Source organism: Protopterus annectens, chromosome 5.part0 (genome assembly GCF_019279795.1).
Source record: "Protopterus annectens isolate FY-2018-M chromosome 5.part0, PAN1.0, whole genome shotgun sequence".
NCBI classification, from domain to species: Eukaryota; Metazoa; Chordata; order Ceratodontiformes; family Protopteridae; genus Protopterus; species Protopterus annectens.
This window is the reverse complement of record NC_056735.1, coordinates 258,110,825-258,137,611: the sequence shown is the minus strand read 5'-3', so window position 1 is coordinate 258,137,611 and position 26,787 is coordinate 258,110,825. Positions and strand designations below refer to the sequence as shown.

Genomic DNA, 26,787 nt, shown 5'->3' with positions numbered 1-26,787 from the left:
CCATAACAGTAGTTGCTTGAATGATCACTGCTGCAATAGCCTTAGCTATATGGGTTATATCCTGCCAAGGATACAACAGCTGGCCAACTTCCAAAGCTTTAGAGTGCCTTCCACACAAGCAAACTGTTAGGCAACTCAAACTGAGGTGACTGAAAGATGAGTTTGGGCGTCAGGCCCTTCAGAGATTTCCTGCCAACAGACACAGGGTGGCTGAGTCCTAAGAGAACAAAGCTAGGAAGAACAAAAAGTAAATAACCTGGTGTAAACATCACCCCCAAAAATATAAAGGGGGTGAAAGGAGCCACTACTGCAGCAGTGATCATTTGACCATTTACTGTTATGGTAAGTTTATTTACACAACTGTACTATGTTCATTATATTGATCACTGCTGCAGTAGCCTTAGCTAGATGGGTAGATTACCCTAGCTTAGTACATTGAGGACGTGAATGGAGAAGAGTCCAGTAGTCCTCATAGTCCCATAGAATGGACCTTTGTAAAGCCTGATCTAGACTTAGAGAAGGAATTAAGCTTATAGGGCTTTGTAAAGGTATGTACAGAGGACCAGGTTACAGCTTCTAATACTTCTAGAATTCAGCACTTTCCAAAAAGTCACAGATGAAGCCAACACCTTGGTAGAGTAGGCCTTGATCCTGCCTGGAAAAAATTAATTGTGCTTAGTATAACAAAAGGTAATCGCCTTAGACAACCATTTGAAAATGGTCTGCATTGAAACAGGATGTCCCTTCTTCTTACCTTCACAAGAAAAGATCAATAGATTGGAAGATCTGAAAGACTTAGTTCTGTCAAGATAGTACCTGAGTTGTCAGTTGATATCCAAAATATGGCATATCCTCTCTCTCTCATTTTTAAGATCAGTAACGAAAATGGTGAACTGGATAGTTTGGTTTAAAGTATATTCTTTATATAGTTTATATAGGTTCATTTTAGGCATAAAAGAAAGATTAGTTCTCAAAGAAATCCCGTCTCTGTGGAAAATAAAATGAGATTGACTCACCATAACAGCTTGCAACTCAGATATTCTTCATTCAGAGGTCAGAGCAATCAGTAAAACTGTTTTCCAGGTTAAGAACCTCAAGTTAGCCAGATCAGATGTTTCAAATGGACCAAATGTTAGCTTCCCTAACACAAAATTAAGATCCCAAGAAGGGGCCACTGAATTTCTTAGAGACTTTATAAGTAAAACCTCTTTCAAAAACCTTTTGACATAAGAAAGCCTTGAAAGAGGAGGATCCATGGGCAGACATGCTGAAATGGTAAATAAATAAACTGTGACGGAAGACTAAGAAAGGCCAAAGGAAAGTAACTCACACAAATAGTGTAAAACCAGAGAACAACTAGCCCTGAATGTGTGTTGGTTTTGTTTCCGCTGGCACCAACTAAAAAAGCTTTTCCATTCGGTAATGTATGATTTTCTAGTAGCAGGCTTTCTTGCCTCCATTAGTACTTGTACATCCTCATTAAACAGATGCCCAAAGGAAATTAGGACCCTATAATCCAGGCAGTCAGTAAAAGTGAATTGGGGTCAGGGTATCTTTTATGAATAGATCCATTCTGTGAGGAAGCTTGTGATAATTGCCCCTGGCCATTTCTAAAAGAAGAGAAAAACACTGTTGCCTGTGCCAGAAAGGGAATCACCACAATGATCTTGGGGGATTCTTTCTGGATGTTCAGAAGAACCCCAGATATCAGTGGAAAGGGTGGGAAAACATACAGGGACATTCCTGTCAAAGGAAAAGAAAAGGCATCTGCCTTCCAGGCTTTGTTTTTGTGAAGTCTTGGAGCAGAATCTTGCCAGCTGATTATTTAGAGAGGAGGCAAACTCCACACAGATGGATTCATCTTGGAAATCCCCCTGATCTAGTTTGCAATGTGAAGGTCTGCCCCATCCTGGTCAGCTGGTCTGCTACACAATATTGCTCTGACAGAATGATGGATGCCAGAAGGGTGACACTGTGCTGTGAAGTTATATAGGTTCATAAGTTTTTCCTAGGCTAATGACCACAAGGGCCTTTTTAAGTCTAGCCATACATCCCAAATCTCTGACAAGTTCTGATACCCTTGATAAGTGTAAGCAGTGAGTTGGGAGATGAGATAAGCTAACATGGCTATTCTGGAAAGGGGGTGCCACCTGATTTTCCCCTGCTTGTAGATGTAACATATGACTCTGGTATTTTCCGAAACAACTCAAAGAGGTCATGGGGTCCAAAGATGATTCAGATAATTGAGTACCTTTACAGGGCAAGCATCTATTTTATATTTAGATGCTTGCATCTGTCCTAGGTGTCCCACACACCTTGCACTAGTATTCCGCCGAAAAATGCACCCCAAGCAAATTCTGAGGCATATGAGATGACTGACTGCTTTGGGATAGGGACGGATAGGGGAAACACAAATTTATGGATATTTGCTGTCTCCAACAAGTATTCTTTTCTACTGACAAACACCAGCACTGAGATTTGAAAAGAAAAGGGATGGTGAAGCTGTGACCAAAGAAACTTCAAATAACATTGTATCTTTCTCATGTGAAGTAAAGAGAAACATAGATGTCGTGAGACCCAGAATCCTAAGATATTCCCTGAGTGAGTGATTCTAGTAACTTCAGGTATGATGTATGGCTTTCCTGGTTCACGGTGGGGGACCTGTAGCTAGCAATAATATGGTAATGGATTCTTCCCATGGTTAGTTGGGCATGGAGCAGCTGAAGCATGTCATATTGTTTTACAAGCCTTGATTTCTGCTTATCCTTTATGTAGATAGATACCCTCCTCCTTTTGTTCTTTCAGTGGGTGGTCAGAATGTAAAAAAGGAGTTATAGTCATGCACAGCCATAGTGCTTTCCGTGGGCTTAGAACCATGTTCCAGTAACTGCATGAATGGCAGCATTTTCCAGGATGAGGAGTTCTTCTAAGGCATGCATTTTCTTCCTGAGGGTCCTAGCACTGAGCAGCTTGTCCTGAGTAGCTTTTGCTATGTTGGAAGGCTGGTCTGTTTGGCAATGCCTAAAAAGACACTATAGGGGTGGATAATGTTTCATCATTCCTTTGTGAAGAAGTCAAAAAGGACTTTTGAAAGTTCTGTTGGAATCCCAGCTTGTGAAAGAGATCTCTCACCCAAGTGAGAGATTCCTGACACTTTGAAGACTTTGAAAAGGTAAGCAAACCATCTAAATATGGAGAAAAGAAAATGGATACACTGTAGCCTGCAATAAGCTATAACTGAAGCTAGCCACTTTGTGATTACTCTTGGTGCAGTGGGCAGTCCAAATGGTAATGCAGAGAACTGATAATGTGATCTAGACACACAAACTTTATGAAACGTCTGAAGTCTGGATAAAAAGGAATGTGATAAGTGTCTTTTAAATGTAGTGTTACTGGGATACTTGAATGAGGAAGAAGCTGGTCTCTAAGCAGCTTCTTTCTTTGTAACAAAAAGCATCCTGGAACAAAACCTTTCCCAACTTGAAAAGGAGGAATTAATTCAATCACTCCCTGGAACATCATGTAATGAAAGACAGGTGGAAATAAGAGAGTCTGGTCTGGAGGATGAAGAATAACCCCCTTGCAAGGAGGAATATCCTCTCACTGGCATCTTTAACCTTGATGAATGGTATTTAGAACCCACTCATATGAAATTATCTGTCATCAAACAGAAAAGTGAAGATTAATAGTTTCTGGAAAGAAAAAAAAGACTTCCAGGGTAAGAGGAAGGAGCAAAGAGGCACTTAAATATTCAAACTGACTAGTTGGACTGTACTTGGGTTTGGGGGATCCAAAATACTTTTTGGGAACATCCTTATCATTATAACAAAACTGGATGAAGAATTAAGAGAATACCTTAAAAAATTTGAAAAATGATGGCAGAAAAAAATATTAGAGATTCCCTGAGTTAACTTACCCCTTTTGTCACATTTTTGATCACCTCTGCAACAAAGGAAGCAAACAGTGACTGTCTATCCAAAACAGAAAATAAAATCTCATTATTCAGATCTTCTTGGGAGTTTCTGAAAATGCAGTCAGGCAAACATCCTCAAAACAGTATCAAACACAAACTCCTAGTTTTAAAATAACTTTGCTGAAGGTAAAATCATTAGTAATAAACAAAAGTAATTGAATGGAAGGTTTCTCCCCAAAATGAACTTATCTATTCAGCAAAGAAACAGCCCAAGCCAACCACTAATCCTCAAGAATGTACTCTTCAGCAGCAGTAAAACTCTGAAAGGCTTGGTGCCCAAACTTGCCTTTTAGTCAGCTCATACTGAGTTCCCTGATAGTTCATGCATGTGGAAGGTGCACTTAAGCTTTGGAAGCTGACCAACTATTATATCCTTAGCAGGATTTAACCCCATATAGCGAGTGATCACCATAATGAACATGCAAATTTATCCCAGCAATCACAGAATGTTGAGTGGCAGGTATGAGATTCAAGCTGCTGTATCTAGCTGTATTTAGAATATTTTTTTCCTGGAAGATGAAAGGCATTTTCTGGATGCAGAACAGGCTAAGGAGGAAAGAAAAACTTTATCCAACAGAAAAGAACCAGCAAATAGAAAGGTAACTCTGCTTCTCATACTTCTGACAATGAAGCTCATAGAGAGACTTTGCCACTGAAATGTTTTCCAATATTCCAAAGGAAAATGCTTGAGAGAAAGAAAAAGGCACAGGAGTTGACTAGAAAAATCTGGAATATCTTAGACTTGAACCAGATACCATTGTTGGGAGATAGAGATGAACAGACTGAATACTGGCAAAACTGAAATTAGTGAATAAATCTGAAATTAGTGAATAAACAGAAGACTATAAAGCATCACTCACATTTGTGAAATATGGCTTTGCAAGAAAAAGTGGATGAGAAAGACTGGGCTTTTGATTACTTTTCTAAACTTGTTGATGGACTGTAAAGCATATACCCATGTTTGTATTGTTAATGTTTAGAAGGATACTAAAAAAGAAAACAATAACTGTAAGTAAAACAAATTTTTGCTCTTATTAGTATTTGTATAAAACTGTATGTTATATAGTGAAGTAGTTTTGTATAGTTTGTCTCAAGGGTATTTTAAATGTTGGGGGATGTCTTTTCAGTGACTGTTGCATGTTGAAAAGATATTAAAGTAGACAGATTTTTACAGTTATAAGAACTCTAGATTTTAGAGTATAACAAGACAATAAAGGTGTACAAAAGCAATGTTAAGTTGATATGCTGTGATCTTAGGCTTCTAGGGTGGGTATGGAGTGCAAAAGTGCATTGAATATACTATATGTAGAATCAAGATAATTTATCTTCTTTTTACAATGATGATGAATGAGTGGATGTCTACATTAATGCCCTTGGCTTAAGCTATAACCTAGTGTTTTTTGTAAGTAAGAAGGCTTGAAAACTAGGGCAAAATGATGAAAGCTATGAAAAAAAACATAAGTTCCTTGTATCTTCAAAGATATTAGCTTGATTTTTTCCATTGGCAAATGTTATCAGTTGGAGTCAAGAAGACTGGAACTGAAGCCAGTTGTATATTTTGCTCTGTGCATAATTTACAAAAATTCCTTCATGCATCTGCAGAGCTGTCAGCTTTTTTTCTTCTCATTGTTGACTACTTTTACATGGAGACAAGCTGTCTGCAGATGCAAGCAATTAATCTCAAGAGTTCTGAGCATTTTTACTACGGGAAATTTAAATTTAAAGGTAGAATGGAAAGCACTTCAGTGAAAAATAAAGTTGGAAATTATAGGACGTGAATAAGAGATAGCAGATTCCACCAGAATACTTTAATGCATTTAATAGAAAGGTGTACAATTTAGTTTTATTTAAAGATAGTAATCCAATAGTGAACATAATTTGTGCAGCCTACTACTTTGATTTGTTTTACCTTTAGTTAATAAATTCCACTTCAATTTTAATGTTTTATGAGTTGCAGTGTTTTTTTGCGCAACTGGAAGTTTATTTATGGACTCTGTTATTTGTTGATGTTTGCAGTATTTGAATCTTGGGTCCCTGAACACTGTTCTATGTGAGCCTGTTCCTTTCTTGAGCTTATATAAAGATAGTCAGTGCTTTTTTTCCCTTGGGGCTATGTTTTCTGAAAGCTTACAAGTTATTTTTTCACATATGGGAGGGAAACAGAGATAAGAAAAGAACAGACACCAATCCGAGTAAGTGGGAACTTAAAAAAGTGTAATGTTAATTGTAGGTTAGGTAATGCCTGCAGGTACGGCTGTAAATCTGGGACAATTGTTCCTATATGAGGTGTTAAACTTTCATTATTTGAAGATGTTTATAGTTTTATGCATTTCTTCTAAGTTATCAGGGGATGGGGTGTTCTGAAAATGTATTTTCGTCGTTGTTGTTCTTGTTTGAGGGTTTTCTTTAAAAGAAAAAGTCTTCAAAAATGTGATATAGGTTCAAATGGAGATGAGAAGAAACAACTGTATAAAAGATCAGCCTGACAGACATTAGTGTGTGCATGCAAGACAAAAGTTGGCAATACACATACAAAAAAAGCTGTCATGTACATTAAGTGAGAACAGCAGCTTTCTAATATAATGGCTACACTATCCATATTATATTGGAATATAAATGACCGTAATGACCTTAAAGGTACAGGGAAAAAAAAGGAAAGAGTATAGAATTATATGAAGATACACAAAGAAAATAGCAATGCTGCAGGAAATGCATTTGGAAAGAAATGAGCATTTGAATTTGACAAAGGTATTTCAGGATGGATATTCAGCAGAATATCAGAGACAAAGGAAAAGGGGAGTAATAATACTGATTGATAGAGGGGATTCCATTAGTGACAGAAGAGGGAAAAAGATGTTATTTGAGGTAGTAAGGGGCTATTGGCAAGGGAAGAGGAGGATTACACTGTTGTGTTTTTATTTTCCAACAAAAACTGCTATTATGGAGCTTAAGGAAATTTGAGGAGAAATAATTAGCTTTCAGCAGGGATTATTACATACAGGTGGGGACTAGAACTTGATTTGCAATAGTGAGGATACATCAGGGGGACCGAGAAGAGAAAAGTATAACAAAAGAGGGTAGAAAATATTTTGTAAGGAAGTTGTGAATTTAGTAGTAGGAACTCGCACAGAATTTATATAATATTCACAAGATGCAATGACTGGTCTACAAAGACACACCAAGTATATACTGCTGCAGAGTCAAAGGTACAAAGCACAACGAAAAAGTTGAGGTAAAAAACACACACCTTTATCAAACACAAAGCTTTCAGGTACAAGACCCTTTCTCAATGATAGACACAGGTACATTAAAATCAGACATTAAATACACGCCCAACACATCACGTGACCCGCAGCCATGGTCATGTGACTAATGCATTAAAATAATTACATTGCTTATAATTTTAAAACATAAACAAGTAATATTAGATAAAATTCATACATACAAATATTTGCTTACTTTTGTGTACTTATGTTTCAAGTTTAGAGTAATAGAATGTGTTGCTAGCTCTATCAGGGGAGGGGACTTATGTAATCATTTAGATAATAAAGAATATGAGTGGATAGTAAGGCTAGCAGCTAATACATCCCCTGGATTAAATTTTGATGTTTCCTTAAAACCTGTTCTAATAAAAATACAACACACTAAGTTAAAGTAACATAGGTAATGTATTTGCGTATATATGTGTGCATGTAAACATAAGTACACAAAAGTAAGCAAATATATGTATGTATGAATTTTATCTAATTTTACTTGTTTATGTTTTAAAATTATAAGCAATGTAATTATTTTAATGCATTAGTCACATGACCATGGCTGCGGGTCACGTGATGTGTTGGGCGTGTATTTAATGTCTGATTTTAATGTACCTGTGTCTATCATTGAGAAAGGGTCTTGTACCTGAAAGCTTTGTGTTTGATAAAGGTGTGTGTTTTTTACCTCAACTTTTTCGTTGGTCTACAAAGACAGAAATTATATTTCACAAGAACATGTGCATTTAATTGAAAGCTTTGACACCCATCCAATAACTGGTTCAGATCAAACACCAATAAAAATTAAGATAAAAATGCTGGGTAATGAATTAAAAATGAGATAGTGGTGCTTTCTCACCTACCCATTAAAAAGAGAGAAATTTATTGAATGGGTAGTGGAAATTATTCAAGAGTTATTGGAGAAGATAGAATTTGCTTTAGTAGTGATAGCTAATGAGTGGGATAAAATGAAAATGGAGTTTAAAACATGGTAGAAAGAAAACAGAAAGAGATATGGCTAAGAAGTAACAGGAATCATTAAGAGGGCTAATAAACATTAAAGTATTGCAGAATAAGGGGAATCTCACAGAGTAAGAAAAGGTGCAGCTGCAGTGTTAAAGAGAAAATAAGAGAGTATTTGGATAGTATGCATGAGTTTAGAAAGATTGCTGTTAAGCAAATACCTTTGATAACCACTCTGGAGTACAAAAACTTTTAGCATGACTTAGGCAAAATAAAGTAGAAAGGGTCATGGCTAAACTTAGGGAGCATACAAGACAATTAACCAGAGATCCTGTAGAGATATTAGAGATATTTTTGTAAATTTTATGAAATTTTGTGCAAAGTAGAGAACTGTGGGAATCAAGAAAAAGCACAAATGGAAATATTCATGAAAAACTTAATTATGCCAAGGTCAGAGGGAGATGAGGCTCAACAACTAGTTAACATAGGAGAATATGAGATAAAAATGGTGATGTATAATCAATCTGCAGGAAAGTCACCAGGAACAGTACCAACATCATGGAAGGAAGCTGTGGTAGCTATATTATCCAAAGACATTATAGACCCATCAGACCCAACTTCATAGAGATCCATTTCAATTTTAAACTACGATTATAAAGTGTTTATGTCTACACTAGCTAAAAGAATAGCAAAGGTGTTGTCAAAATTGATAGATATGGATCTATGTACTTTTGAGGAGGAAAGGCAAACATCTGACAACATTAATAGAACAATGATAAGCCAGAGGGAAGCAGAATACAAGAAAATACTACTATTATTGGTCAGTTGTGATGCAGATAAAGCATTCAGCAGAATAAGCTGGAATTTTATGAGTAGGGTAATGGAAGCATTTGTTTTCCCTGATACAAGAATAATGTTACTTAGGAGGATATATGAAGGATGGGAGGCAAGAATTAAAATGGGAGGGTTCCTCTCTGATAAGTTGTTTTTGAACAGAGGAGCTAGGCAGGGGTGTCCTCTTTCCCCTTTATTTTCTTTATATTTACAGCCACTGGCAAAAAAGGGACTCAGAAATTCAAGGATATTAATGGCATGGTAAATCAAGAAAAGTTGGCTTTATTCGCAAATTATATTATTTTGTACCTAAATAATGTAGAAAAATAAATTTCAGTGTTGTGGAATATTTTGAGACAGTTTCAAGTCTTTTTACGATATAACATTAATAAAGATAAAACAAAGGTTATAGCCATAAATGATGTACCCACACATAAGTTGTGTCAGCAGTACCCTTATTTACGGGGACACAATAATATGATGTATTTTTGGAGTATGGATTACAAAGGCTTCTGTTATAGCAGCTAAAGATAAGTGCAAAGAGACTAAAGAAAAGATATGTAAAAATTGAGAAACTGGAAACTCCTGCTTATGGATACCAATAGTAAGATACAAGCAGTGAAAATGCTTTTGGTCCCTTAAGTTTTATATACAGGTCAGGCATAGTTATAGCAACAAGAGAAGCTGTGGACAATAATTAATGAAGAGTTGAAGGAATTTATCTGGGAGGCAAGAGTTAAGTGGGATAAACTGAGCCTTCCAATAGAACAATGTGGCTTAGGAATGTCTGATTTGAAGGGATATTTTAGTGTTACACAGTTAAGGCTCATAAATTTAACATAAGCAGAAGGTCATAATTCAAAGTGGAAAGGGATAATGATGAAGCAGGTGGAAGTTCAAGAAATGAGGAGAGACTAGGATATTAGATGCAGATACTTAAGTAGAATAATAACAACCATACAGCATATTATATTCATAAAATAGAAGAAAGCATTCTAAGAACTAAGCCAGCAAGGGAATGGAGAAAGAAGATGTTTGTCAACAGGGATACTGCAAGAAGGAGTACAGAAAATAGGCAAGAGGGAATTGAAATTTACTGGACAAAAATTGGCAAAAGAGCCAAGATATTGATAGCAAATAACTAGAGAGGAAAAGGTAAAAAGAGTGGGATGAGGCCATAAAGACATTTGGACTGCAGTCTAGAGACTGCCTACCCAACCAGGGATTGATATCAGACAAGAGGCAAAGAGAAAGAGACAGGGGAATCCTGAGTGACATATCTGCTCTGGTAGGGGTTTTAGCTGAATCTAGAACATAACCTGCTGTTAAAAAATAAATATTAAGTAGGGCATATAAAACAGTGCACAATAACCAGACAAGCCAATCAGAAGAGGTTAAAAAGATAGAGTTTCATAGATTAGCACTAGGCTAACTACCCTTGTGGGCCATTTTAAGCCTAGCCAATTACCTCAAGTGAGAGTCAAACCCTGCACCTTGTGTTTGTAAGGTAAACACTTTAACCATTACACCAACCTCACAGAAGATAGCTTGGAAAGGAAATGTACAAGGGAACAATCAGAGAATACATGTAGGGCTCCCAAGTATGCAGCAAAAGTCCAGAAGGTATAGAATTTTTGTTTGGAAGTGTTCACATAGGTATATTATACCTCAAGCAGTCTACAAATATTTTTTTTCTCGAGTAGATAGCAAATGATGAAGGTCTGATGGGAAAGAAAGAGTTAATTGGGAACATAACTTTTGGGAGTGCAATGAGTTGTCAGACTTTAAAAATTTCCTTCAGAATACTCAAACAGAATTACTGGGCGAGTAGATGGCTGTAAATAAGGAAATTATTCTTTTGAGCTGGGATACAGGATTTGAATTGTCTAGACATAGTAAGGCCTCAAGTTTAATTCCGTTGGCTTCCAAAAAAGTAATTGCTAAAAAAAGGAAATCAAAGTCTAAAACAGCTGTATCTGAAGTACTGAATATCATAAATATGATAAAACAGCTGGAAGAAGGATCTTTAAAAAAACAGAATAAGGAAATTACATTGAAATAGATGAAAATTATGAGAACAATACATACAGAAGAGTGTTCAGGAGAAGGAAGTGTGAGGTTTAATGAAAGGCAGGAACTGAGCAAATTATATAAGACTGGACTGATGATAGTTATAAAGAAAGAAAAGACATGATGTATAACATATGTAAATATAGTTTGTTTTCTTTTTTGTTAATGTATCTTTGCCTATGTCTTAATAATTTAATAAAGCTGATTAAAAAATTAGTAGTAGCATATTTTTTAAATCTTATTGCAATTTCTTTCTTACCCATCAACCCACAAAAGACATGCACCTAATTTGTAACATTATCATGGACCAAAACAGTATAAAAAAGTTTGTAGGGTAATACCACACTTGAGATGTTGAATACATTCAGATTCATCTGATGTTTTAGTTTATCCTACATGTACTGTTATGCAAAATATCATGAGTCTTGTTTATTAACATCATGCATAACATGAGCTCTGTATATGCATCTATATCTATATGTTAAATATTTGTTCGAGCACTGGTATACATTCCATTAACTACCGGTATGTTTTTCCTTTTTATATTTTAAATTACTATAAGTAGAAAAAATATACTTACGTTCAATAAGAAATAAAAAGCAAATTATTCCCATAAATGCAATGATGATACCAGGCACTACAAATGATAATCCCCAACATGAAGACACCCAGTATCCAGCGATTAAGGACCCTAAGATATTTCCAACAGAGGTATGTGAATTCCAAATTCCCATTATCAAACCTCTCCTGTCAAAACACAAAAATAAAAAAAAATATTTAAGCCTGCAAAGAAAGTGCTCATAATACTTTTTCAGAACAGCACAATATAAGTAAAGTAATTACAATAAAGTGCTTAGTATAAAAACATATTTCAAACAGCAATTCTGGACATTATTAGAATCTCATCAAAGACATATTTCTTTAAAGGGCATCATATGCAAAAACTAAAAACAATATTTTTCATCATATCTTGATCTTCACTGCATCAGTAATTTTCTTTCAACCCTCAATGTGGTAGTACTACTTTTGTAATTTGGCATATCTTAAAATGGGTCTCATTCAGAAGCTCAGCTCAACAGAAAGTCAGATTCATATGGTCAAGACCATAGATCGACTTTTCAAAACATTGAAGCTTTTGAATGGAGATCGCGGTACAGTGGGGGATCAGGGAATTTACCCTTTCCTCCACTGTAGTGCGATCTCAGAGTTGGTACATGTAATATGCAGGGAGTGGGGATTGCACCCCGAAAAAAATAGATTTTTTGTTTTCCATCATTCGGCGCAGTGGTGCAGAGATAGTGTTGTTACCTCACAGCAAGAAGTTCTCTGGTTCGATTCTCATCTAGAGTGCCTTCTGTGCAGAGTCTGCATGTACTCCCTGCATTCATATGGGTGCTCCGTTTTCCTCCCATATTGTAAAGACATGTGTCTGGAGTGTTTCAACCCCTGGGCCTCCACTGAAAATTGGCTTTGTTCCAAGTCAGAATTTCCCAGTAAACAAATGTTAAATAAAATAAATAAAAATAAAATAAAATTTGACATTTTGGAAAGTAGATCATATGGTCTCAAACAAGTTCGACATTCAGTTGAGGTTGATCTTCTGAATGGAATCGCTCAAAATAGCATAATGGCGCTGCCATGCTGACATAATGAAGGCATCTTCTCACGGTTACATTACAAAAGCATAAACATTTATCTGTTACTGTCTCATTCCACTTACTTACAATGGACATACTGTAATTCATTGTTTGTTTTTGCTTTCTTTTCTGTGTCTGTTGAGAGTGTCAGTTTATATTTTCCAATAATTCCCTCTCATTTTTTTATTTGCTGTCATCTCCTTAATAGCAGTTTATGGTACATACAGGTATACCCTCCCATGCCTAAATCATCTCAATAGACTTAATATTTTACAGGTGGACAAATTTATATACATCAAAAGATCCAGACTGATGTCCTCTGCCTATCATGCATATGGATTACTAACAAAAGACCTTCTCATCTTTAATTGGTCTGTTAAGTCAAAAGGCTCTTTACCACTGAAGTCAGATTATTGTAAAGAAAAATACTAATATCTTACATAGCTTATTCTCTACCAGTTTTACAATTCATCTGGGCAACAACACACAAAAAACACAAGTAATGTAAAATAAAATCTATAGGTATATTTTGCTGTCAAGTTTTTGAGAACTTCATCATGAAACACTTGGAAAGGCCAAGTGATTACCAAGTCATGAAAACAGCTTCATACATACTCATATTCTTCTCTTATAACATTTTCAATAACTATTGTTGTTTTCCACAACTTGCCATCTATTTATGTCAATTTAACTTTAAGATCACAAGAGGATGGAGCAATCACTCTTGACAGATGTCAATGCAACCAGGAAGAAAGATCATTCATTAGACACAGTTTATAGAACTACCTAGAAGCCTGTCTAAGGACCTTAATTTTCACACTATTTAAGTGCTGACTTCAAAAATGCTACTAAACTGACAATCTCATCTGCCACTGCTAGCAACACAAACCAAACCAAGCTTGTCATAGCAATACCAATGAATTTTAACTTTTCTAATCCTAAATCTACATTTTTCTACTCCATATAACATATGTTCTTAGCCCCATTTATTGATCCTTACTCCTGCTCTAAATGTCAGTGTAACAGTTACATCATTTTATTTACTTCCACTAGTGTATGGTCAGACATTTCATTTCACTTGTCTGTTTCATATTTATCTAATAAACCGTATCATGCCTGTTATTCTAATATTTAACTGATTTTTTTTTTTTTTATTAAGACTTTGATGGGTTCCGTTGAATATTTTACAAGTGAGTTTGTTGAGTACCAGCTCAGTAAACTCAGTTTCTTGTTTGTCACATGCCATGCTGAAACAGTGGACTTAAACAGATAATCATAGGGATTTAGAGAGATTCTCACTTCCAGAGCTAATTGACTAAAGTGGATTAGTCAATTAGTACAACAAGGAGAATCTCATATTCAGAGACAAGGTAAAATGACACAGTCAAGTACCTCATTAGCTGCTAATTACCACACCTCTGAAGGGATTACCTTTCTGTCAGACCTGACTGTGGTACTGATCTCCTTACCAGCCCATGCATCACAGATGCACAGGTACTACCTAACAAGCGCTCAGCACATACACACACACAAACAACTATGCATGGGTATGTGTATATGGTTTACCTTTATATAGTCAAATGTTCAATAGTCGAAAGTACATTGTTCGGAAGTAACTTTTCAAGTTTTCAGATAGCTGAATATAAATGCAGCGAATGTGCAATGAGAAAATGCACATTGACATTAGTTCATTGCAGATTCGGCATTTTTCGGGTGCAGAGTGCAGTATAGTGGGGATTGGGAAGTGGACCCTTTCCCCACTGTAGTGCAACCTCGGAGTTAGAATTATTAAGTAGGGGTGGGTGTGGTGGGTGCAGGGGAGCTTGCCCCCCTGCATTACGTTATGTATTTGAAATCATAGTTCGAAAATCAGTGAATCTGGTTTTCAATTTGCTGATTTTCAAACTTCGGTGCAGATCAGCATGATGATTTTCATCATTCCGGTTCGCACAAAGGGCCGTTCGGTAGGTTGATTTTCAACCTTTCAAAAGTAAACAGTGTATATATGTATGTATATATATACATATATATATATATACATATATATATATATATATATATATATATATATACATATACACACATGTATATATATATATATATATATATATATATACACACACACACACACACACACACACACACACACACTCACGCACCTACAAACACATTCACACTCTCCTATTTGTAAGTGCCAGACCCAGTATGCATGCACCCCTACTGGGCAAATAAACAAACTGATCTTGAGCATTTTGTCTTTACTAAAATCCAAGAATCACTGGGCCTGCAAGTTTGGGGTCATGCAAGATTCCCTGTTATACAGGGGTACTTAAAGTCTCCCATGAATATGATACTGCATTGAATGATAAACGTCTCCAGTAAGTTTAAGTATGAGCTATGGGTTTCATGGGTCATATACATTAATCCATAACTTGCAAGGATCACACACGGAGGAGTGCTAACGAATCCACCAAGCCACACAGACCTTAACGCAAGTTTATTGAAAGCAATAAAAGTAGCGTTTTCGCCACTAACAGTTGAGTAGCTTCTTCAGTGGTACAGGAACCAAAAACCAACAAGTCTTTTGGTCCATATTTAAATGCTTACAATCAATTAAATGTCAATTAACAGAAACAATCAAATACATCACTTCCTGCTCATTAATAATCAAACATTTTAAAAAGGAAATGCCCATTAAAATTGCACAATCCCTTCAGGAAAAAAGAATAAAAGTTGTAAAATACAATGAAAAAATAGACATATACCTTTTGTTATAATAAAATAAGTAGAAGAATCTACCTAAAAAAATGCATTAAATCCCTAAGGATTTTTGTTAACATAGATTTGCTTGATTAGGGAACATTCTTCTTAAAATACAAGTGAATAAAACATTAATAATTTTTATTATACACTCGCACTATTATAAATAAAGCATAAAGTATGTATATGCCTATAGATTTTTGAGTGTATATCACCCAAAATTTAAAACTATTAAGAAACCTTAACAGAAGGAATTATCTTAAGTAAGCTCTGTACTTTAGGACAGGAGCAATATTACAACTCTCATTCAATCCTGGGAAATTAAAGGCATCAACCTTTAATTGCCATTCTAGCTCACAAATCTCTAATAAAAGAGAAGTTGGCCCACCTCTAATTGAGTTTGGGATACAATCAATTCCCATGAAAACAAAATTGTGACCTGGATAGTTTTCTACATGTTTCGCTAATGCATTTTCGGTTTTCCTATTTTTTATAGCATAACAGTGTTGATAAACCCTTTCTCTAAACTTTCTGTCGGTTTTCCCAACATAGAAAGCTGGGAAACATACACAAAAGGCCACATAAATGATGGATTTCGTTTCACAGTTGATCTTACTGGTGATTTCATATTTTTTGTGGCTAAAGGTTACAGAATTGCCTGTACGTATAACATTACAACAGTTACATCGTCCACACCTAAAGCATCCCTTGGTTCTATTAAAAGAGTCGCTACCTTGATTTCTTTGCAATAACTCTTTAAGATTCCTACCCCTTCTGTATACAATTTTTGGTTTTGCCCCTAGTTTCTCAACTAACAAAGAATTGGTGGTAATAAAATACCAGTTCTTTCTAATAATCTCTGAAATTTGTCTTGAATCCAAACTAAAGGTAGTTATGAAACTAAGGGGGTAACTCTTAGAAACCTCTTCTGTGCTGGAATCCCTACAACAATCTACAACAGTTTTCTCTGGTCCACTTTCAATGTTTTCAGGTAGAATCAAGCGGTCATTATGTATTAATGGTGTGAAAAACCGTTTGATCTCTTAATAGAAACCTCACTAACCAATTCTTCTAGAATGGTACAGGGATACCCCCGTTCAATGAAGAATTCAGTGAGTAAGGCACATTCAGCCTCAAAATCTCTAGTTTCACTACACATTCTCACAGCCCTTACCAACTGACCTTTAATAATTGCTCTCTTTAATTTAAAAGGATGAGAGCTGGAGAAGTGTAGGAAAGAATTGACATAAGAATTTTTACGAAAAATAGTGGAAACAAATTTTTGATTACCAAAATCCTTTTTCAATTTTACATCAAGGTAATTTATTTCGTCACTAGAAAACTTGTAGGTAAATTTAAGGAAGGCCGTAGTTTGATTAAGATAATCAACAAATTCTTGTGCCAAATGGGCATCCCCTTTAAAAAGGATAAAAATATCATCCAAAAATCGGGTATAGTAGCCAACTTTTTCTTTCCAGACTGGGTGATTAACAACATATTGTTTCTCCCAGTACGCCATAAACAAGTTGGCCACTATAGCACCGCAAGGGGAACCCATTGCTACCCCATGTTTTTGGATAAAATACTCCTTCTCAAAAATGAAAAAGTTAGAAGATAACACAATGTCAAGTAACTCTGTAGCGTTGTTAATTTCATTCCTGGGAGCATTTAACTCAATTAATAAAAGTTCCAACCATTCAATAGCCTCCAAATGGGGTATAGAGGTGTACAAGTCATCTACATCGATTGTAAGGAAATTAAAGCCTTCATCAAACCCAATTTGGTTGATGTTTGACAAGAATTGCCATGAATCCCTACAAATACTTGGAATTACCTTTAAGTATTTTGAAAGTAAAAAATCAATGTATTGAGCACATGGGTTAGAGATAGATGACCTTCCATCCACTACAGCCCTCATAGGAGGGTCCTCAAGATTTTTGTGGACCTTGGGGATACCAAACATTACTGGTACTCTAGGTTGAGAAATAGCTATATATTCATAGGTATCTAAATCAATTCTACCTTCTATGAATAAATCCCTATAGTACCCCCTGACCCTTTTGGTATTTGTATTCATTTCATTGAGCGATGAATTTTCATAAGCAGGAGTATCTAAGACTCGTAACATTTTTTCTGAATATTGACTATTTTCCAAGATAACAAGTCCCCCCCCTTTATCAGGTTTCATGACCCTAACAGAAAGGTCATGTAAACGGTTAAGGGCTAATAACTGTTCCTTGGAGATGTTAAACGTATTCTTTTTACACAAATGGGATTTATTCAGGTGTCTAATGTCTAATTCACATGCGTTCTCAAACATGCGTAAGACTACATGTACAGGTGGGTTAAAAGAACTAGGCATTTTTAAGCCAGTACAAGCTCTATCATCAGAACTATTAAAAAGCAATTTTAAGTTTAACTTTCGAACATAACATTTCAGATCTATTAGGACCTTGGCTACATCGAGCCGTCTAGAGGGAACAAAAGTGTTACCTAAAGCAAGAAGCTCAATTAGTTCAGGTTCAAATGTTAGCGTAGAGTAATTGTATATGGTAAAGTCGCCTTTTAAATTGCGTAAAATAAAGGGACTCCCAGACCCAGAGACTGGTGCAGCATTATTATCTAATGCTTCCAATTCCTGTTCTTTTTCTTGAATCCCTGGTTGCTCTGGTTCCCTAAAAAAACTTGATTAGGGTTGTTAGTATTATTCTCTTGGGTACTGTTAACAAGATTCCCAGGTCGAGTCTGATTACTACCTGCCTTATTTCTATTTCTGTTACTTCTCCTCGGTCCATTCTCATTCTCTGTTACTGAAAAATCCACATTATCACTGTTTTGGGAGGGGTTCATTCCACTGACACTATTATCACACAAAGCACCACTCTCATTGTCCCCACCAAAACCATTTAATTTCGGGTAGGCTTTATTATGTTCGTAAGCTTGCCTATCCCTGAACAATTTCTTGGATTTTTGAGATTTTACCTTCACCATGTATGCATCTATGCTAGAAAAGATGCGTGCATGGTCAAATTTAAACTTAGCAAAGTTGATGTTCATTTTAATTTCTTGATCCAAATGGTTTATTTCAACAGTAAGTTTATCAATATTGGCAGAGTAATGCCTTACAATCAACTCCAATAAATCCATGCCTTGCTTTTGGAATAAGCCCCTTAAATCATCGTGAAAGGATTTGTCCACAATAAGGTTGGAAGGAGAAACATTATTTCTCAACCCCTTTGGGACTAAGCCCTCGGTAATACATTGCTTGAAGTAAGCAACTTCAAGCTGCAACTTTCTTATTTTTAAAGTCAGAGAGTCCAAAACCTTAAGTTTGTCCGAGATGTTATCACCTTGTCCGATAATAGAATCTGGTGCTTGCACCGGCGGATCATTCCTAAGCGGTTTAAAAAAGGCAAAAAAGTCACCTGTATTAGAAATCCATTCAGCCACAGACGTCACACCAATAAGTGCATTCCCCTGGTTCGGAAAGCTGTTAAAGGCATTCCCTGGTGTATCCTGATGGTCTGGTACACAGTTTAAGCCAACTTCCAACCGGACAGGTTGACCTGCTGGTAAACTCGGCAAAAAACTTGATAAACTCTCATTCGCGGTATTAGACTCTCCATGAGCCGAAACCAAATGGGGGACATTAGCACCACTCTTTTCCAAAACATCAAGACGCGAATTCAACGCGTCTAATCTTTGTGAGACAACCAGCAACAAGGAAGTGATGTCAGCATTCGCGGGGCTGTCAGACCCAAAGATGTTCGGGCTGGTTGGACTCAGTAGGCGCTCCGATGTCATTGCAAACAAGTAAACCGAAACAGCAAATTATTATTAATGAGCAGGAAGTGATGTATTTGATTGTTTCTGTTAATTGACATTTAATTGATTGTAAGCATTTAAATATGGACCAAAAGACTTGTTGGTTTTTGGTTCCTGTACCACTGAAGAAGCTACTCAACTGTTAGTGGCGAAAACGCTACTTTTATTGCTTTCAATAAACTTGCGTTAAGGTCTGTGTGGCTTGGTGGATTCGCTAGCAATCCTCCATGTGTGCTTCTGAAGTTTGTATTTGCTGTTTCGGTTTACTTGTTTGCAATGACATCGGAGCGCCTACTGAGTCCAACCAGCCCGAACATCTTTGGGTCTGACAGCCCCGCGAACGCTGACATCACTTCCTTGTTGCTGGTTGTCTCACAAAGATTAGACGCATTGAATTTGCGTCTTGATGTTTTGGAAAAGAGTGGTGCTAATGTCCCCCATTTGGTTTCGGCTCGTGGAGAGTCTAATACCGCAAATGAGAGTTTATCAGGTTTTTTGCCGAGTTTACCAGCAGGTCAACCTGTCCGGTTGGAAGTTGGCTTAAACTGTGTACCAGACCATCAGGATACACCGGGGAATGCCTTTAACAGCTTTCCGAACCAGGGGAATGCACTTATTGGTGTGACTTCCGCGGCTGAATGGATTTCTAATACAGGTGACTTTTTTGCCTTTTTTAAACCGCTTAGGAATGATCCGCCAGTGCAAGCACCAGATTCTATTATCGGACAAGGTGATAACATCTCGGACAAACTTAAGGTTTTGGACTCTCTGACTTTAAAAATAAGAAAGTTGCAGCTTGAAGTTGCTTACTTCAAGCAATGTATTACCGAGGGCTTAGTCCCAAAGGGGTTGAGAAATAATTTTTCTCCTTCCAACCTTATTGTGGACAAATCCTTTCACGATGATTTAAGGGGCTTATTCCAAAAGCAAGGCATGGATTTATTGGAGTTGATTGTAAGGCATTACTCTGCCAATATTGATAAACTTACTGTTGAAATAAACCATTTGGATCAAGAAATTAAAATGAACATCAACTTTGCTAAGTTTAAATTTGACCATGCACGCATCTTTTCTAGCATAGATGCATACACGGTGAAGGTAAAATCTCAAAAATCCAAGAAATTGTTCAGGGATAGGCAAGCTTACGAACATAATAAAGCCTACCCGAAATTAAATGGTTTTGGTGGGGACAATGAGAGTGGTGCTTTGTGTGATAAGAGTGTCAGTGGAATGAACCCCTCCCAAAACAGTGATAATGTGGATTTTTCAGTAACAGAGAATGAGAATGGACCGAGGAGAAGTAACAGAAATAGAAATAAGGCGGGTAGTAATCAGACTCGACCTGGGAATCTTGTTAACAGTACCCAAGAGAATAATACTAACAACCCTAATCAAGTTTTTTTAGGGAACCAGAGCAACCAGGGATTCAAGAAAAAGAACAGAAATTGGAAGCATTAGATAATAATGCTGCACCAGTCTCTGGGTCTGGGAGTCCCTTTATTTTACGCAATTTAAAAGGCGACTTTACCATATACAATTACTCTACGCTAACATTTGAACCTGAACTAATTGAGCTTCTTGCTTTAGGTAACACTTTTGTTCCCTCTAGACGGCTCGATGTAGCCAAGGTCCTAATAGATCTGAAATGTTATGTTCGAAAGTTAAACTTAAAAATTGCTTTTTAATAGTTCTGATGATAGAGCTTGTACTGGCTTAAAAATGCCTAGTTCTTTTAACCCACCTGTACATGTAGTCTTACGCATGTTTGAGAACGCATGTGAATTAGACATTAGACACCTGAATAAATCCCATTTGTGTAAAAAGAATACATTTAACATCTCCAAGGAACAGTTATTAGCCCTTAACCGTTTACGTGACCTTTCTGTTAGGGTCATGAAACCTGATAAAGGGGGGGGGGGCTTGTTATCTTGGAAAATAGTCAATATTCAGAAAAAATGTTACGAGTCTTAGATACTCCTGCTTATGAAAATTCATCGCTCAATGAAATGAATACAAATACCAAAAGGGTCAGGGGGTACTATAGGGATTTATTCATAGAAGGTAGAATTGATTTAGATACCTATGAATATATAGCTATTTCTCAACCTAGAGTACCAGTAATGTTTGGTATCCCCAAGGTCCACAAAAATCTTGAGGACCCTCCTATGAGGGCTTTAGTGGATGGAAGGTCGTCTATCTCTAACCCAAGTGCTCAATACATTGATTTTTTACTTTCAAAATACTTAAAGGTAATTCCAAGTATTTGTAGGGATTCATGGCAATTCTTGTCAAACATCAACCAAATTGGGTTTGATGAAGGCTTTAATTTCCTTACAATCGATGTAGTTGACTTGTACACCTCTATACCCCATTTGGAGGCTATTGAATGGTTGGAACTTTTATTAATTGAGTCAAATGCTCCCAGGAATGAAATTAACAAAGCTAAAGAGTTACTTGACATTGTGTTATCTTCTAACTTTTTCATTTTTGAGAAGGAGTATTTTATCCAAAAACATGGGGTAGCAATGGGTTCCCCTTGCGGTGCTATAGTGGCCAACTTGTTTATGGCGTACTGGGAGAAACAATATGTTGTTAATCACCCAGTCTGGAAAGAAAAAGTTGGCTACTATACCCGATTTTTGGATGATATTTTTATCCTTTTTAAAGGGGATGCCCATTTGGCACAAGAATTTGTTGATTATCTTAATCAAACTACGGCCTTCCTTAAATTTACCTACAAGTTTTCTAGTGACGAAATAAATTACCTTGATGTAAAATTGAAAAAGGATTTTGGTAATCAAAAATTTGTTTCCACTATTTTTCGTAAAAATTCTTATATCAATTCTTTCCTACACTTCTCCAGCTCTCATCCTTTTAAATTAAAGAGAGCAATTATTAAAGGTCAGTTGGTAAGGGCTGTGAGAATGTGTAGTGAAACTAGAGATTTTGAGGATGAATATGCCTTACTCACTGAATTCTTCATTGAACGGGGGTATCCCTGTACCATTCTAGAAGAATTGGTTAGTGAGGTTTCTATTAAGAGATCAAACGGTTTTTACACACCATTAATACATAATGACCGCTTGATTCTACCTGAAAACATTGAAAGTGGACCAGAGAAAACTGTTGTAGATTGTTGTAGGGATTCCAGCACAGAAGAGGTTTCTAAGAGTTACCCCCTTAGTTTCACAACTACCTTTAGTTTGGATTCAAGACAAATTTCAGAGATTATTAGAAAGAACTGGTATTTTATTACCACCAATTCTTTGTTAGTTAAGAAACTAGGGGCAAAACCAAAAATTGTATACAGAAGGGGTAGGAATCTTAAAGAGCTATTGCAAAGAAATCAAGGTAGCGACTCTTTTAATAGAACCAAGGGATGCTTTAGGTGTGGAGGATGTAACTGTTGTAATGTTATACGTACAGGCAATTCTGTAACCTTTAGCCACAAAAAATATGAAATTACCAGTAAGATCAACTGTGAAACAAAATCTATCATTTATGTGGCCTTTTGTGTTTGTTGCCCAGCTTTCTATGTTGGGAAAACCGACAGAAAGTTTAGAGAAAGGGTATACCAACACTGTTATGCTATAAAAAATAGGAAAACCGAAAATGCATTAGCAAAACATGTAGAAAACTATCCAGGTCACAATTTTGTTTTCATGGGAATTGATTGTATCCCAAACTCAATTAGAGGTGGGCCAACTTCTCTTTTATTAGAGATTTGTGAGCTAGAATGGCAATTAAAGGTTGATGCCTTTAATTTCCCAGGATTGAATGAGAGTTGTAATATTGCTCCTGTCCTAAAGTACAGAGCTTACTTAAGATAATTCCTTCTGTTAAGGTTTCTTAATAGTTTTAAATTTTGGGTGTTATACACTCAAAAATCTATAGGCATATACATACTTTATGCTTTATTTATAATAGTGCGAGTGTATAATAATAAAAATTATTAATGTTTTATTCACTTGTATTTTAAGAAGAATGTTCCCTAATCAAGCAAATCTATGTTAACAAAAATCCTTAGGGATTTAATGCATTTTTTTAGGTAGATTCTTCTACTTATTTTATTATAACAAAAGTTATATGTCTATTTTTTCATTGTATTTTACAACTTTTATTCTTTTTTCCTGAAGGGATTGTGCAATTTTAATGGGCATTTCCTTTTTAAAATGTTTGATTATTAATGAGCAGGAAGTGATGTATTTGATTGTTTCTGTTAATTGACATTTAATTGATTGTAAGCATTTAAATATGGACCAAAAGACTTGTTGGTTTTTGGTTCCTGTACCTCTGAAGAAGCTACTCAACTGTTAGTGGCGAAAACGCTACTTTTATTGCTTTCAATAAACTTGCGTTAAGGTCTATGTGGCTTGGTGGATTCATTAGCACTCCTCCGTGTGTGCTTCTGAAGTTTGTATTTGCTGTTTCGGATAACTTGCAAGGATAAAATATGGGACTCTGCCTATAGAAATTTGGACATGGAGAAGCTCAAGTGCATCAATCATCCTGTTTGAGCAACCTCAAGGTATATTTGTTTTGATGTAGAGTGAGACACCTCCACCATTAGTCTCTGCCTTGCAGTAGTTGGTCTAAATATGTGGAAGGCATTGTATCTCTGCACTATTAGGGTGCTCTCTGTCACTTTAAATCATGTCTGTAACTGCATGTAAGGCTGAATTATCCAAAGTAGGAGAGCTTGGAGGGAGTGGAATTTCTTGTGTGGGCTCCTGCATTGAGCAGTAACACCTTTTGACTCTCATCAGTTGACTTTGCTAAGTTGGAAGGTTTACAGTCTGAATACTTTTCTGGGGTAAAACTGGCTATGAAAAAGTACAGGATATTGGGGCCACTTGGCAGCCATACTAATTTTTAATGTGCTGATGATTCTTACGTATTTGCTCATTCACAATCAAAGTGCAAGGGAACATGCTGCCTCACTGCCACACCTATCACTACCTGCGCAGGTAACACTGCAGCCCTATGCCTGCTCTGTTGCACTATGGTGTGTTGACAGTCAGACAATGGTCAGCACTATTAAAAGGAATGTTGCTACTGACAGCATGGAGTTCTGTAGTAGGACTAAGCAGATGACCCGTGTTAAAATGAGGCAAACAAGTATTCCACTTCTCAGTTAAATGCCTTTTAACATGCTTCAGCTGCTCTTTCTAACAGTTCTCTTGGTGGATCCACTTGGCTAAGCTTCTAAGAATTGTGCATCTGTTCTCCCGCTGTGATTGCATCTAATGGACTTGACTAAGCTGATAATCCCATGATCATAATGGAAGTGAGTTAATACATTTAATTTGTTAAATTGTTTTAGTCATTCATTCATTCACTTAAGCTGGAAGAGTTACAGTATTTAGACTTCTTAAGGTGCTGTACTTATTTTTTTACCCTGGCTAGTTCTGGATTCCAAGTTGATTTGTGAAAGAAAGAAACATGGTGGTGTCTTGTGTGGTTACTTAAATCATTAATTTGCACATACTGTTTACCATTTGAGGAAAACTGTTGTTTATGCTTCCTACTGAGTTGTTTTAAATGAGAAAGAGAAAGAAACTCAGCTTTGTTCTGTGTGAAATCCAAAAGTCTTGAAGTAGTGCAAGCCATATGTTTATTAATTGGCTGAATAACTTTCTTTGTTGTTTTAAATTGCTCACATCTACATGCTTCTGCACTCAACTTGGCTAGGCTTCTCAGCATTATACATGAACAGTGCATTTCAGAGATGCTAGACAATTCGGGTAAACTCAGACTATTGCTTAGTGTCTCTGTTCTGCCAACTACACCAGGTATGACACAGGTTCATAGGTTGGTACTGAGCTATCTGCCCGAAAGCATATATTAGCCCAGCCACGTTGTGAGGTATTCACCGCCCCTTTAGTAGTTCCCTAGACCCTTGTACTAGCAGCTAGTACCCTTGGCCCCTATCTAGTAGTGCTGTTGGTGTGACATGACATTAAGGAATGTTTTTTTTTTCCCTACTTCAATAAATACCTCATGTCATCCTTTTCTGACAGTTGCAGCATCTGAAACTGTTCACTGTGCCAGCTGGGTTACCAAGCAAACTCCCACTCCCCATTTCTTATTAATTTAAGGCAGGGAAAACTGGTCTATATTAGAACACCGAACATTCAAAATGTCAAGTGTTCTAATATTGAACCCTATGAATCGAAAATTGAAAACATCGAACATTCAGAACAGCAAATTTTTTCCTAGGGAAAAAAATTGCTGTTCCAAAACACATACACACAACACAAGCACACCAAACAAACAGCAATCCACACACATACACCTAAACTCTTACATCTAACCCTGCACTAAACTGTACATACACCACTAACTATCCACTTACTTTAACCCAAACCCTAACCCTAAGGTCCGTCACTATCACACAGTCACCTCACCTGCACCGTAACCCTAACTCACCTACCCCACCCTAACCCTCACTTCCACACAATCGCACACTTACCTGACCTGCACCCTAACCCTAACTCACCTAACCTGTACCCAACTAGAAACTTTCCACAACAGTGCTGAAAATACAGAAGCAACAGAAACGGACAACCAAATTCTTTCCCTAGGAAAAAATTTGTTTTTCTGTTTCTATGATATTTTCAGTGTTCACTGAAAACGGGTCGATATTAGAACACACGAAATTTTGAACGTTCGGTCTTCTAATATAGACCTGGGAAAACTAGATAGCCATTGGTACATAATCCAGATACATTACTAATCCTTCTGCCACCAAAAATGTACTTAAATACTATAATTCTTATCTAATTAAGGTAGAAAAAATGAATGCTCTTTGACAGATACCTCAAATACGCTACTAATCCATCCACTGCCAAAAATTATACTTTAATTTAGGTTCCCATACCAGAAATTAACTGCTAATCCCTCTACTACCAAAACAGTAGGTTTAGTTACGTTCTCCAACAGCAGGCAAAATGCTAGGTACATATTTCATTATCCCTGCCTAATGGGTAACCATGGTGTTGCAGTCTATCACCCCCATTCACTGCTAGCCTACTAACACTAGGTACCCTGAAGCAGTACACAGACTGCCTCATGCTTACAGATGGCTATCTACCTCTATTCCATGCTGGTTTTACATGTGATAGGTGTACATACTGCTTAAACCTGGATGCTAGCCTCTCATCAAAACCTACTGTCAGTTCCCACCAGGTTGCAAGACCAGCACTCACTCCACACCACCATGACACTTTCCAAATATTAAGCTTTTCTTTACTAAGGTACTTAAGACATTTCTCCCATGCCTCAAAGGACTTTGAGGCAGAAACCAGACACAAAAAAAGGGAGGGTGGCCTAATGGTTAAGGTGTTTGCCTTACAAACACAAGGTGCAGGGTTTGAATCTCACATGGGATAACTGGCTAGGCTTAAAATGCCTCAAAAGGGCAGTTAGCTTAGTACTAACCTATGAACACAATACCCTCAGCAGCACCAGCTCA

At 36.7% G+C, this 26,787-nt stretch overlaps 1 protein-coding gene across 3 annotated transcripts in view; it reads right to left on the bottom strand.

Annotated features, from left to right (window-relative positions):
• The window catches only part of SLC37A1 (solute carrier family 37 member 1), an 815,749-nt gene that overhangs the window by 281,649 nt on the left and 507,313 nt on the right, over positions 1-26,787 (bottom strand). For all 3 annotated transcript variants that reach the window (XM_044072224.1, XM_044072226.1, XM_044072225.1), the window contains exon 8: positions 11,672-11,838. In XM_044072224.1, the coding sequence (XP_043928159.1) occupies positions 11,672-11,838 (167 nt within the window). The remainder of the gene's footprint in view (positions 1-11,671; positions 11,839-26,787) is intronic.